The 12,295-nt window shown below is 43.4% G+C and overlaps 1 protein-coding gene across 1 annotated transcript in view; it reads right to left on the bottom strand.

Moving 5' to 3' along the window:
- ttc27 (tetratricopeptide repeat domain 27) overlaps positions 1-12,295 on the bottom strand; it is a 94,661-nt gene that overhangs the window by 49,977 nt on the left and 32,389 nt on the right. Inside the window, exon 8 of the mRNA XM_042010094.1 lies at positions 8,785-8,897. Coding sequence (XP_041866028.1) covers positions 8,785-8,897 — 113 coding nt within the window. The remainder of the gene's footprint in view (positions 1-8,784; positions 8,898-12,295) is intronic.

Genomic DNA, 12,295 nt, shown 5'->3' with positions numbered 1-12,295 from the left:
TCCCCAAATATGAGCGAAAGTTCAGTCTCCCAGGCTACATTTGCTTTAGTGTCTAATTTATTTTTAGAGATAAGAATTTTATTATAAATTTTAGAGATCAATGATTTTTGCGGGTTTTGTAGGCCATTAATTCCTCACACATCTGTTCAGGTGGAAGGTAAGGAAATGTTGGAAATAATAACTTTGCACAATGTTTTTCTTGGAAGTAACGAAAAAGATGTGAGGCTAGAAGTGAAAAATCACCCGATAATTCAGCATAACCTCAGAATACACCATCTTTATATAAATCTTTAAATGTCTTCATGCCTTTATCATACCAATCAGAGAAGGTGCCGTCTACAACCCTGGTCCTCAAGGCCCACTATCCTGCAGGTCTCTCTGCTGTAACACACCTGATTCAAGACGGCGACATTAACAACGTTTGAAATGGACGTCGTTATTTACGTACGTAAGGGAGCAGAAATGGGCCTTAAGTGTTGCTTGACCAGGGTGGGGAATGGACAGGTGGATAACTGCTAAACTATTTTTGACAAATTTTTAGACAATTCAGCCAATTTAGATTTACGCATTTTATTTAAGTGTGCTGAATAAGAAAATAATTCACCTATAGCAAGGAACACTAAATAGAAGCCTTGACGTCAATAATTCACTTTGAAATTATTTCAACAAAATTACTATCTGAAAATAGTAAGTTATTAAAGTGCCAAAAGGATGAGCGAGGGGGATAAGGAGAAATCTGAATGTCTAAAGATAGAGTGTGATCGGATATAATTATGGGATGGTACATGACAGATGACACCTTAGATATTAAATTTGCATTAATTAAATAATAATCAATCCTTGAAAAGGTTTGATGAACATGAGAAAAAAAAAGAGTATTCTCTTCCAATTGGATTGTGGGTTGTCAAAATTAGGAGCATAAATGTTAACAAGCATAACCAAGATATTAAAAAAGTTACCTATGATTATGAAATACCTTCCATTTCTGTCAGGAACTACTTTACAGGTTGAGAACTGAATTGACTTACCAATTACGATGCGACTCCCCTGGACTTTGAAATAGAGTGAAAAACATTAGAGACCCAGGAACATGTTAATCATGCTTGGTCCCTTCCCGACCTTCCCTGGGTTCATTCCCCATCCCCTGGTGATGGAAAACCCAGCGCTGACTCCAATGGGAGTTGAAAAAGTAGACAAACTTGCAGCTACTGTCCTGGTAGTTATAGTGGGCATCAGGATGTGAGCTCCTGCAACTACATTAGAATATTAATGATGAACTGAGGGCATCTTCATAAACAAGGCAAGACGTATAGAGAAGGGGAAAATATTTAATCACTTATCACCAACATGATTCCCCTCCAGCCAAACTATTTAGCAATAGTCTTAATAAGTGAGCTACTTCTTCAGGTGTAGTGAAGTCCTTCTGCAAGCCATTGTTAAGTCACTTGGACATGGGTGGGGTAAAAGAATCCGAACCGAATTCCAAGGATGTCCCGTAGCTGTCGGTGGACGTCATTTAAGCTGCTGCGGATGCGGGCTGTCCTCGTGGTGTAATCGGGAAAAACAGAAATGGTCATGTCTCCGACTTCGTTTCCTTGTCGGGCTTTGGCTCAACGTTGAACGTTTCGACAGTCACCATGGTAATGCAGCCATGCTATGATGTGGCGAGGGCGGTCACCAGGTTTCAGCTTTGGCTGGAGAGAGTGTGCCTGGTCTAGGAGTCGTCCTTCACCAGGGTGGAGATAGAGCTTGTAGTCGGTGGGTTATTAGCGTCTTCTGGAACCCCGTTGACTCCGACATTGTTGCACTGAGATCTCGCCTTAAAATCGTCACACTTATTCTCAAGTTTAGATAAATCAGCTGTCAAACTTCTCACTTGAGCCTGTAGAACAACAATGCCATCTGTACAGTGGAGAGGGAGGTTTCCATTTCTTTAACCGTGGACTTCAGCGAGGTGACATCCAACTGGATCGTCGAGAGGGTGGCGACAATTCCGCTTCCACTGACTGCAGTTCAGGCTTAATGGAGTTCAAGTTGTCCGTTAATGCTGCCTCTAGTTCTGACTTGGAAATTGCTGCCATATCACTACACAAGTCACGATTTCAACTCACACTTGAAATCATGACTTGTGTCGAAGCGTAGCGGAGGATTAGCTGCTTCATCTGCGAGGCCGGCGCTGTTGGAGTAGCTCGTTGATGAGATGCAGACGAATTGTTGCTTGGTTTTCTGTTCTGAGGCATCTTAATCAGGGTTGTTGTTGAACAAGTCAGTTTTGCTCAGCTTTGAGTATTGTTTTTTTAATTAGGTGCCTGGAATTGAAAATTTCGTTTGTCTCTGCAGGAGCTCACAGTAGCGTGACCTACTCCATGAGTTGCTAAACCAGAAGTACCTTTATTATAATTTTTTAAGTGGTCACGCTTGAAGGATGGTTTACATGTGTTTCGGAAACTTTATTTATCATATACGTAAAACCTGCTGTCATGGAAACAAACAACAAGACAATAAACAAACAATTTATGGAATAAAATCAGGCTGGGACCAGTCAGCCTTCACTTTTTGTTTGTTTTCTTCATAACCTGGACTACAGGCTAGCAGCTAGCTGAGTGACTTCTACTTACTGGAGTTTAACAGCTGAATGACACATTACTGCCACCAAGTGGTGGGAAGTATTGCAACTGAGCTTCTACAGGATAATGGTAAAATCTCTCATCTTCAACAGATAACTTGGGCAGTTCTGCAGCCTTCTTTGTTGCAGCCCCCTAGGTGGCGCTCAAGGCTCAAGCATGGGCCGCAGTCCCATGGTTAAGAATCCCTGATCTAAAAGATGTCACACTGGATTATTGACTACATTTTGTCCCTTTGAGAACATTTCATTTCAGTTATTGAATCAGTGTGAACTTATAAAAATACTCTGCCTAGAAATGAAATATAAGAGCTGCCAAGAACTCAGCATGTCTACAGGAGAGAAATCAGACAAGGTCACATTCTCAGAGTCAAAACGACCGTGAAGCACTTAATCCTCTGATTCTCCAACCAGGAACTGTTTAAGGCATCTGGTAAAAGCTAATGAAAGGTAATCCCATCCTAGGATGTGCTCTTTGTGTCAGAGGCTCTGACAATCAAACTAGCAACACCTAACCAAGTAAAAAGAGTTTAATCTCCTTTTGCTCTCATACTATGAATTTCACAAATTATCAATGTGTGAACAAGTGCTTCTAATACAAACTCTGTATCAACAATGTGTTGACAGATGAGTCTGATACAAAGAGGGGAAAAGTTGTATTTTCTCAAGGCTTCATGGATCTAGCAGTAACAAAAAAGAAAAAAAACAAGAATAAAAATGCCATAAATCTGATGTGTTGGCTCTTTGAAGGACTCCAGAGGTACAATATAATCATGTCTGACATTGCCTTAGAGCAACATGCAGGTGTGCAGATCCACCTTGAATTCAAACATGCCTACCGCTCATCAATCACCTCCCAGCAATCCCACTTCCTGCTCCATTGCCCTTCACTTGACCCATCCAGCCCCAGCAGAAGAAGGAAATTAATCACAGACTCACTGTGACACAAAGTGCTTTTATACTACACTCACTGTCTGCTAGTCGCCCTGTTTCCTGGATGAAATCAGCACTATGAACAATAATCAAAATTAACAGCCACTGAACGTTTTTTCTACAACGGAGGAGTTGTGTATGTAGATATTTCCTCACTGGGTTCAAGTTATTACCAACTGAAAACCAAGCCATACCTGCAAAGGACACAAAAAGCATGAAGCATTAACTACTAACATGACTGTAAAGTTACTGTTTCCTGAGGCCTTTATTTTGACATTACTCTTACATCTGTTCCAGATAGTGAACTTGTCTTTAATTTCGGGCCTCTTCCCAAAGCTTCTAAAAACAGCTGTAATCAAGCCTCTGCTAAAAAGGGACAATCTAGACAAGACACAAATGAGCCGATCTCAGATCTTCCTTTTCTTAGTAAGAAAATCGAAAAAGCCATTTTCCATCAGCTAAATGACTTTATAACACAAAACAACTGCTACGATGTCTTCCAGTCAGGTTTTAGACAGCACCACAGCACTGAGATGCTCTAACCAAAGTCATCAATGACATGTTTGAATACAGACGATGGTTAAATGTCAGTCTTAGTCTTACTGGACCTCAGTGCTGAATTTGATACAGTATAAATATATTACTGGAGAACTGGGTGGGCCTCTCTGGCGCTGTACTACACTGGTTTAAATCTTATTTAGAGATCAGGAAGTTCTTTGTGCCAATCGGTAACTTTACATCTGAGCAGACAAGAATTACATGTGGAGTTCCCCAAGGTTCCATCCTGGGGCCTCTTCTGTTTAACATCTACATGCTCCCACTGGCACAGGTCATAAAAAACAACATTAGTTACCATAGCTACGCAGATGACACACAGATATATATTACAATGTCAACCGGGAGAAAGAGGCCACGTACAGGCTCTTGGTAAATGTATTGAGGAGATTAATGACTGATTGTGTCTGAACTTTCTTCAGATAAACAAAAACAAAACTGAGGTGATGGTCTTTGGAGCCAAACAGAAACGATTAAAGGTCACCACAGAGCTTCAGTCTATACACCTAAAAACCACCAACCAGGCCAGAAATCTGGGTGTATTGATGGACTCAGACCTAAAAACCACCAACCAGGCCATAAATCTGAGTGTAGTGATGGACTCAGACCTTAACTTATCTGCTCCCTAGTGGAAGAAGTGATTTAACAACCATGGCAACACAAAACACTCATGGAAGTATGAGGAAGGTGACTCATGGCAATGCTTGAATCGAACGTCACTATTTCCGTATGTACGGGAGCAGAAATGGGCCTTTAGCAGCAACAGCTGTAAACAAGCGTTAGTGTGGAGGAATTTTGACCCACTCATCTCTGCAATAATTCAGCCTTTTTAAGGTCATGCTACAGCATCACAACAGGATTCAGGTCAGGACTTTGACTAGGCCACTCCAAAGTCCATTTTGTTTTCTTTCAGCCAATCAGAGGTGGACCTGCTGGTGTGTTTTAGATCGTTGTCCTGCTGCAGAACCCAAGTTTGTTTCAGCTCGAGGTCACGAACAGATGGTTCTCCTTCAGGATTGTTTGGTAGAAGCAGAATCCATGGCTCCATTTATCCCAGCAAGTCTTCCAGGTCCTGAAGCAGCACAACAGCCAGACCATCACACTACCACCACCATACTCTACTGTTGGTATGATGTTCTTTTTCTGAAATGTGGTGTTACTTTTATGTAACGAGACACACCTTCCATATAGTTCAGCTTTTGTCTCGTCAGTCCACAAAGTATTTTCCCAGAAGTCTTGGGGATCATTCAGATGTTTTCTGGCTAAACTGAGACGAGTCTTAATGTTGCTCAGCAGTGGTTTTCGTCTTGGAACTGTCACGATCATAGGCTGTGTGGGGGTTATGTTATATTGGTACAGTTATTTAGAGAAATAATCACGAGTTTACGATTATTTCGGTTATGCATAATAATAATAAGAAATTTTATTTTGTATAGCACACTCTAAAATTTTACTCAAGGTGCTTCAGAGTTCTAATATAAACAAATTAAAAAAACAATAGCACGAAAATAACAGTTCTAATAACAATCACAATATTAAAAGTAGCAATCAGTTTACAGTTAACATAAAAACCAATAGAGGCAGTCGGCTACAAGTCTATTTGTCAAAGGCAGCATGGAACAAGTGGGTCTTGAGGCTGCTTTTGAAGGCCGCAAGGGAGTCTGACATCCTGACTGATTCAGGTAGTTGATTCCACAGCCGAGGCCCCAGGGAGGAAAAGGCACGGTCACCCATGGTTGACAGCCTGGTGCGGGGGACTGGCTGCCAGACCTGAGTGACCGAGATGTGGATAGCAGGAAGAGAAGAACTTGGAGGTAGGTTGGGCCAGAGTGGTTGATGGCATTATAGACCAGCAGGAGGAACTTAAAGGTTATCTGCTAGTTGACAGGGAGCCACTGAAGGGAATGGAGGACCAGAGGGATGTGGTGAGATTTGCGGGTTTTCGTAAGGACACGGGCAACGCTGTTCTGGACATGCTGTAACCTCTGGACAGTTTTGGAGGGGAGTCCTGCCAGAAGAGAGTTACAGTAGTCGAGGCGAGATGTGATGAAGATGTGGACCAGTCTTTCAGCATCCAGTCTGGAGAGTGAGGGTTCGTTCCTCAGGTGGCAGAAGGAGGTTTGGCAGATTGTTTTAATGTGGGCAGTGAATGAGAGGGAGTGAAGTGTTTACTGTGGTAGTGCAGACTAGTTTCTTTCCACCAGGTCCCCATAGCTATTGTTTGTCTCAGACCAGCCGCTATGTTCCGCCTGGTGTGATCTGGAAAAAATAGTCTGGAGACATTTCGTTTTGACGTTGAAATCCGCGTCAATAAAATGTAACGCGACATTTCTATACGGCTCTGGTGCGGCTTTACCACAGGTCCGTAGCGGTGGCGAAACATCGGACAGTGGCTGGAAGGCACCTCTTTAGGAGTGAGGTTCGGAGGGGGTCGAGGGAGCAAGTGGAAGACTTCATGTTGTATTCTGTGGTGGAAAATTCAGGTTGAGTGACGTCAGCAAAGGCTTCAAGGGTTGGACCAGCATAAGGGGAAGAGCTGGGTGGAGTCCGATTGGGTCAAGTCAGTGTTTTGTCTGATTGTGTCAACCTTGTTTTTGAAAAAGTCCATGAAGCGGTTTCAACATCCGGTTGATAACTGAAAACAAAATCTTTGGATATGAGTGGCCAGACTGGACAGAAGCAGAGTAGTAGTAGGTCCTAGTAGAGGAAGGACACCAACCGGGTCTTTCGAGGGCAAACCTATCCAGACTGGCCTGCAGAATGCTGTTATAGTGATGAATAAGTTCTTTCAGTGGGACTGCAGCAACCAGTTCAGAGAGAGTAGAAGAGAGGGTTGTTAAGAGCCTGTCACAGTCAATGTCCTTAATCTTACGGAAGGTTATGGGGCCCTTGGTTCTAGCAGCTGGTGAGCTCAAGAACCTGGGTGTTTGCAACAGGAACATCTCCAGTGATGGCAAGGTCAAGGGTGTATCTGTGCTAGGCGAGGGGGAGGCAATCCAGAAGGTTCAGGAAGCCGTTATCCAGGGTGAATTTTGGAGCATTTCAAGTCACCCAGGACCACAAGTTTGGAAACGGTTGGGGTTGGGAGGAGAGGAGGCTGTAAAACATAGCCATACCCCGCCAAGTCCAGATGAGCGGGCTTTCTCCAAGAATTTATAGCCTGGAGGTGTGTCTTTGTTGAGGGTCAGGAAGTCACCACTGCGGTGCCAGGTTTCACAGGCACTTAGAAGTTAATTCAAAATAAGGGTTTTTTAGTGAAGGACTGGGTATTTAATGAGTCAAGTTTCATTAGCTTCTGTTGTTGGGGAGAGGCGTGGGGGGGGCGTAGTGCTCTGACGACACGTCACAGGTGAGCTAGAACGCTCAGTGAAGCAGACGGTGCCCGAGAGAGTGATTGACGACAGGGTACAGGCGGTGGCGAGGGCTCTGAATGCCAGCAGACTCCACAGTAATTAACTTCCCAAGACTATAATTGTGTAAAAACACATGAACACTCACTATAGGTCTGTAAGTTTTAAAGCGAGCTGTCAGAATTAATAAGTTAATGCAAATAGATTAATCTGTGGAATTACTGATGTCATATTACAAATCTGAATATGGAATTATCTCAGGAAGAGAAGCTGATTTTGGGTATGTGGGTGCCTTCTTATAGCAGCTACCTGAATCCGTCAAAAACCATTTGATCCTCATTATTTCTGGAGATTCTGACAGTTTTCCAGCCTCACATTTAGAGGATGCTGCAGGACGACCCATCAGACATATTGCGTTGTTTTTGTTGCTCCTTGCTCTGATCTGAAGTTACAGTTCAGACATGATCTTTTATGGAAAGTGACAATATTGAGGAATCTTAATGATTAATTAATTGAGAAATAAAGTAATTGTGACACCCCTATGCCTGCTCCAGGTTAGACTTCCTTATCAGCCCCAATTTGTTTTGGTGCTCCTCCTGACCCTATTTTCATTATGTATCCAGATTTTTTTCCCTTTTAAATCTGATGTCTCCATCCCACTGCAGTCTCTTTAACTGTGAAAGATGGTAAATAAGAAAGTTCTTTATAAAAGCAAAGACTGAATTTATTCTATTTGGAAAGGATCCTTTTGGATGCGTTAACTGATACACTCGGTCTTCTTGTTTTTCACGGTTCCCCAAATGTAAAAAGTTGTAATTAATTACAGGAAATTTCCAAAGTCTGATTATCCACCAAAAGACCCTGAACCGCGTTGTCTTTAAATATACTTCAGAAATACATGTATCAGCTATAAATGTGATTTCTCAAGCATTTTGCTTCGTTATCAAAGTCTAGAGCATATTTCACCCACATTCCAACTGAGCTGCCGACACCGAGCACATTCACTGTATATTTACAAAAAAAACAAAAACAAAACCCAAACAAAAAAATAAGTAAAACAATGAGTCGTACATAATACAGACTTTTAAGTCGCATGAAAAAATGTTAGAAATCTAAGCTATGACAGTCAGATTAACACCCAGATACTGCATCATTTAACAGAGTCACCATTCAGGTTGCTCAAAGACAACATCTGGTCGGTGAACTCGGCTGGATCGGTGCAGCAGAATGTTGCTTCACAGCGTCAGACACACTTAGGTAAACATCCCCACGGACGTACTCCCTATAAATTAACGCTGTGCTGCAGAAATCGTCTTGACTTACCAGACACCAAGGATGAGGGCCTGCTCCTCAGCGCTCAGGTCGGGCAGCTTGTACTGATCCGGTTCTGCTAAACTGATCTCATCCAGCACCGTGTCATCACCCAGATGGAGGTCCTGCAAACACAGAAATGTAAACAGATCCAGCAGACATAAACCACGGCTGATGAAAACTGGTGCAAACGCTGGCTTTAACTCTGCAGACTCAACGCCTGCAGCTACATGCTTGAAGAGATAAATGACAGATGTGAGACTTTAAACTAAAATACATGAAACATGATGCTGTTTAGTAAGTAAACATCTGTTTATGGTTGAAAGGCTGTAAATTAATATTACCCCAACTACTTCTGTGTGAAAAACATTTAGAGCAGGGGTGTCAAACTCTAAGCTAAGGTTGCATCGCATGGCCGGACACTTATGGACCTCCAGTGTTCGACTAATAACACACGGCCCAGCTCCTGGTCCAGGCTCTGGTCATTTCACGCATTGACTACTGCAACTCCTTACTGGCTGGCCTGCCTGCATGCTCAGTTAAACCTCTGCAGATGATCCAGAACGCAGCAGCACGTCTGGTCTTCAACCAGCCCAAAAGAGCTCATGTCACTCCGCTGCTAATCGCTCTACACTGGCTTCCAGTTGCAGCACGCATCAAATTCAAAGCTCTGCTTCTGGCTTACAAAACAATAACCCAAACGGCTCCGGTCTACCTTCACTCCTTAATCCAGAGCTACACTCCCTCTCCACAGTTACGCTCTGCCAGTGAAAGACGCCTAGTGCTCCCACCACAAGGTGGCGCCACATCAGTAGCTAGACTCTTCTCCTCTGTTGTTCCCCGGTGGTGGAACCATCTGCCAAACTCCGTCCGATCTGCAGAGTCCTTATCCACTTTTAAAAGCAAGCTAAAGACTCAGTTGTTTAAGGATCTTGTATTTAAACAACGGACTGATATTTTAAAAAAATAAAAAATAAGCACTGCTTCCAGCACTACATGACAGGACATGGGTCCACCTGGACTGACAGCAGTCTGACAACCACTTGGTTGATTTCTACTTGTGTTCTTCTTACTCTCAGATGGAAGTCGCTTTGGAGAAAAGTGTCTGCTAAAAGACTGCAGAACAGACACTTTTCAGTGAAGTAGGAAGCAAACATTTGAACATAGAAGAGAGTTCTGATTCTGATAAAAGGCTATCTTGGCTGCCTTTAGGCTAGATTTTTTTCTGGTACTCAGACAAGTCAGTGTGCTCTTTTGATTTGTGCCACTTTCTTTCTGCAGCCCTGAGTCTGGTTCTGTTATTCCTTAGAACCTCTGTGAGCCATAGACTGGGAGGATTTTGTCTGGCTGGTTTTGACACCAGAGGACAGAGTTTGTCCAGAGAGGAGGCGAGAGAGGAGCAGAGTGTTTCTGTAGCCTCATTAACAGACAGTAAGGAGAAGTCTGAGTGGGAAGGGAGGGTAGAGTAAACCTCATCAGACAGCTGTGTAGGTCTGAGGGATCTCAAGTTTCTGCGGTAGGACGCCATTTTTGAAGCTGTTTGAGTGACATGAGGAAGGAAGACAGAGAATTTAACCAGGAAGTGGTCTGAGAGGTGCAGCGGGGTGACGGACAGGTTGGCTGTGGAGCAGTTTCTGGTCAGTGCCAAATCAAGAGTATTACCAGCTTTGTGTGTTGGAGGAGTCTGAACCAGTTTGAGATTAAAAGAGTAGATGAGAGCCAGAAAATCGGTCGCTGTGGTTTGTCAATGTGAATGTTCATGTCTTCCATGATAATTAGTGGTGTGCCATCATCAGGAATGTCAGAGAGAATCATGTCCATTTCAGAGACAAACTCATCTATACTGCCACCTGGAGGCGGTAAATGACCAGAATGTATGCAGTAATGGGTGTAGAGACCTTTACTGTGTGATACTCAAGTGATGAGCAGATAGCCATAGGACGGAGAGGTAAAGTTCCACTTTTTAGAAATAAGAATGCCCGTTCCACCTCCTCGTCCAGCTGAGCGAGGTGTTCGGGTAAATTCTGTATTGACAGAAAGGGCAGCTGGTGTAGCTGTGTTTTCTGGACGGATCCAGGTCTCAGTCAGGACTAGGACCTGAATGTCAGAGAGATTTATCAATGAACTGATAAATTCTGTTTTGTTCACTGCAGACTGACAGTGCCAGAGACCAAAGGTAACAGAGGATGTGGTTGACGTGCACGCCATTGGAAAGGACAGGTTTTGTGGATTGTGGTGTCTATGGGTGACACATCTTGATCTGTACCATGTCTGACAGGGATGGCTTTGAAGCACATTTAGTTGTGAGGAGGTTAAAGCTCGTGCTTTTGCTCGGTGGACTCGTGCAGGTTGACTCGCAGGTCTTCTGTGGTTTTAACCTGACGTGGGCTGACGGTTCGGCGCACCGCGTATGGTAAAGTACCTGGAGCTGACACAGCTGAATTTACTTTACTTGATTTCAACCGGCTGAAACCGCCTCTTTCTGCTTTGCCCTGTGCAGTAACCAGTGGGTGTGGCCTGCGTCACAACTTCAACAAGTTATAGAGCTTGTTTTTGAACGCATGTGTAGGCCGAGGCTGCTGGGGGACGTCCCATGATGCACTGGGCTCCTCTCTGCCGGGGACATCCAGGGCTCCAGACTGTGACCAAATGGTCACATTTTGCGACTAAAAAAAAAAACACCAACGAAGAAGATGACAGCCAATGTGTGTGTGAGCGGGGACGAACGAGCCCTGTGATTGGCTTATGTGTGGAAAGAGGCGGGTCTTTGGGGAATTTATTATTCCTCAGTGTTGCCAACTTAGCGGCTTTGTTTCTATATTTAGCGAGTTTCAGACCCTCTAGCGAGTTTTTCTGGTTTTATTGGAGACTTTTGGAGACGGAGGTGAATGAAGGGAGTTTATCTTCCCAACGAGGATCGGTGCTGTGCAGACCCTCTCATACGAGGCTTGGTCTTCTCGCAGCAGCAGCAGCTGCATTCAGACGACGTTCACCTCTGTTTCATGACCAGGCTGGAAATGAAACGTAAAAGCTGCTGCTGGAGGATCCTGCTGGTTTACCGTCACAGTAACGTCTATTAATGAAGAGTGTGGACAAAATATTTAAAAAGTTAAAAGTGTTGTGACATGTTCCAGACTCCTAATTAAAAAACAAAATACACTTAAAAAAACTGAACTAAAAAATAAAGAAAATATTGACAGAATGATTTTATTTTATGTTTTTATTTAGCTGTTCTAAACATTTTTAGGTTGTCTTTTTATAAATTTCTGCCTTTCCCACTACATCCCTCTTTATGGCAGCATCCATTATAACTATATGTACCAGGCTGATGATGCTAATTAGCGACTTCTAGGACAGCCAATAGCTGCTGTTCTTACTGAGGAGTGGGAAGAGTGTCTGGAGGAGCATCAGTCCCTGAAGCTGTTTATTACCAGGAACTACATGGACCAGTAATACCGTGTCCTGTGGGGGATGATGGGGACAAAGTTGACTTTCTGCTTCGACTACAAAGTGAAAATCAAAT

Source organism: Melanotaenia boesemani, chromosome 16, assembly GCF_017639745.1.
Source record: "Melanotaenia boesemani isolate fMelBoe1 chromosome 16, fMelBoe1.pri, whole genome shotgun sequence".
In the NCBI taxonomy this organism is placed as follows: domain Eukaryota; kingdom Metazoa; phylum Chordata; class Actinopteri; order Atheriniformes; family Melanotaeniidae; genus Melanotaenia; species Melanotaenia boesemani.
Note: the sequence above shows the minus strand (reverse complement) of the source record. Positions and strands in the feature narration are given on the sequence as shown.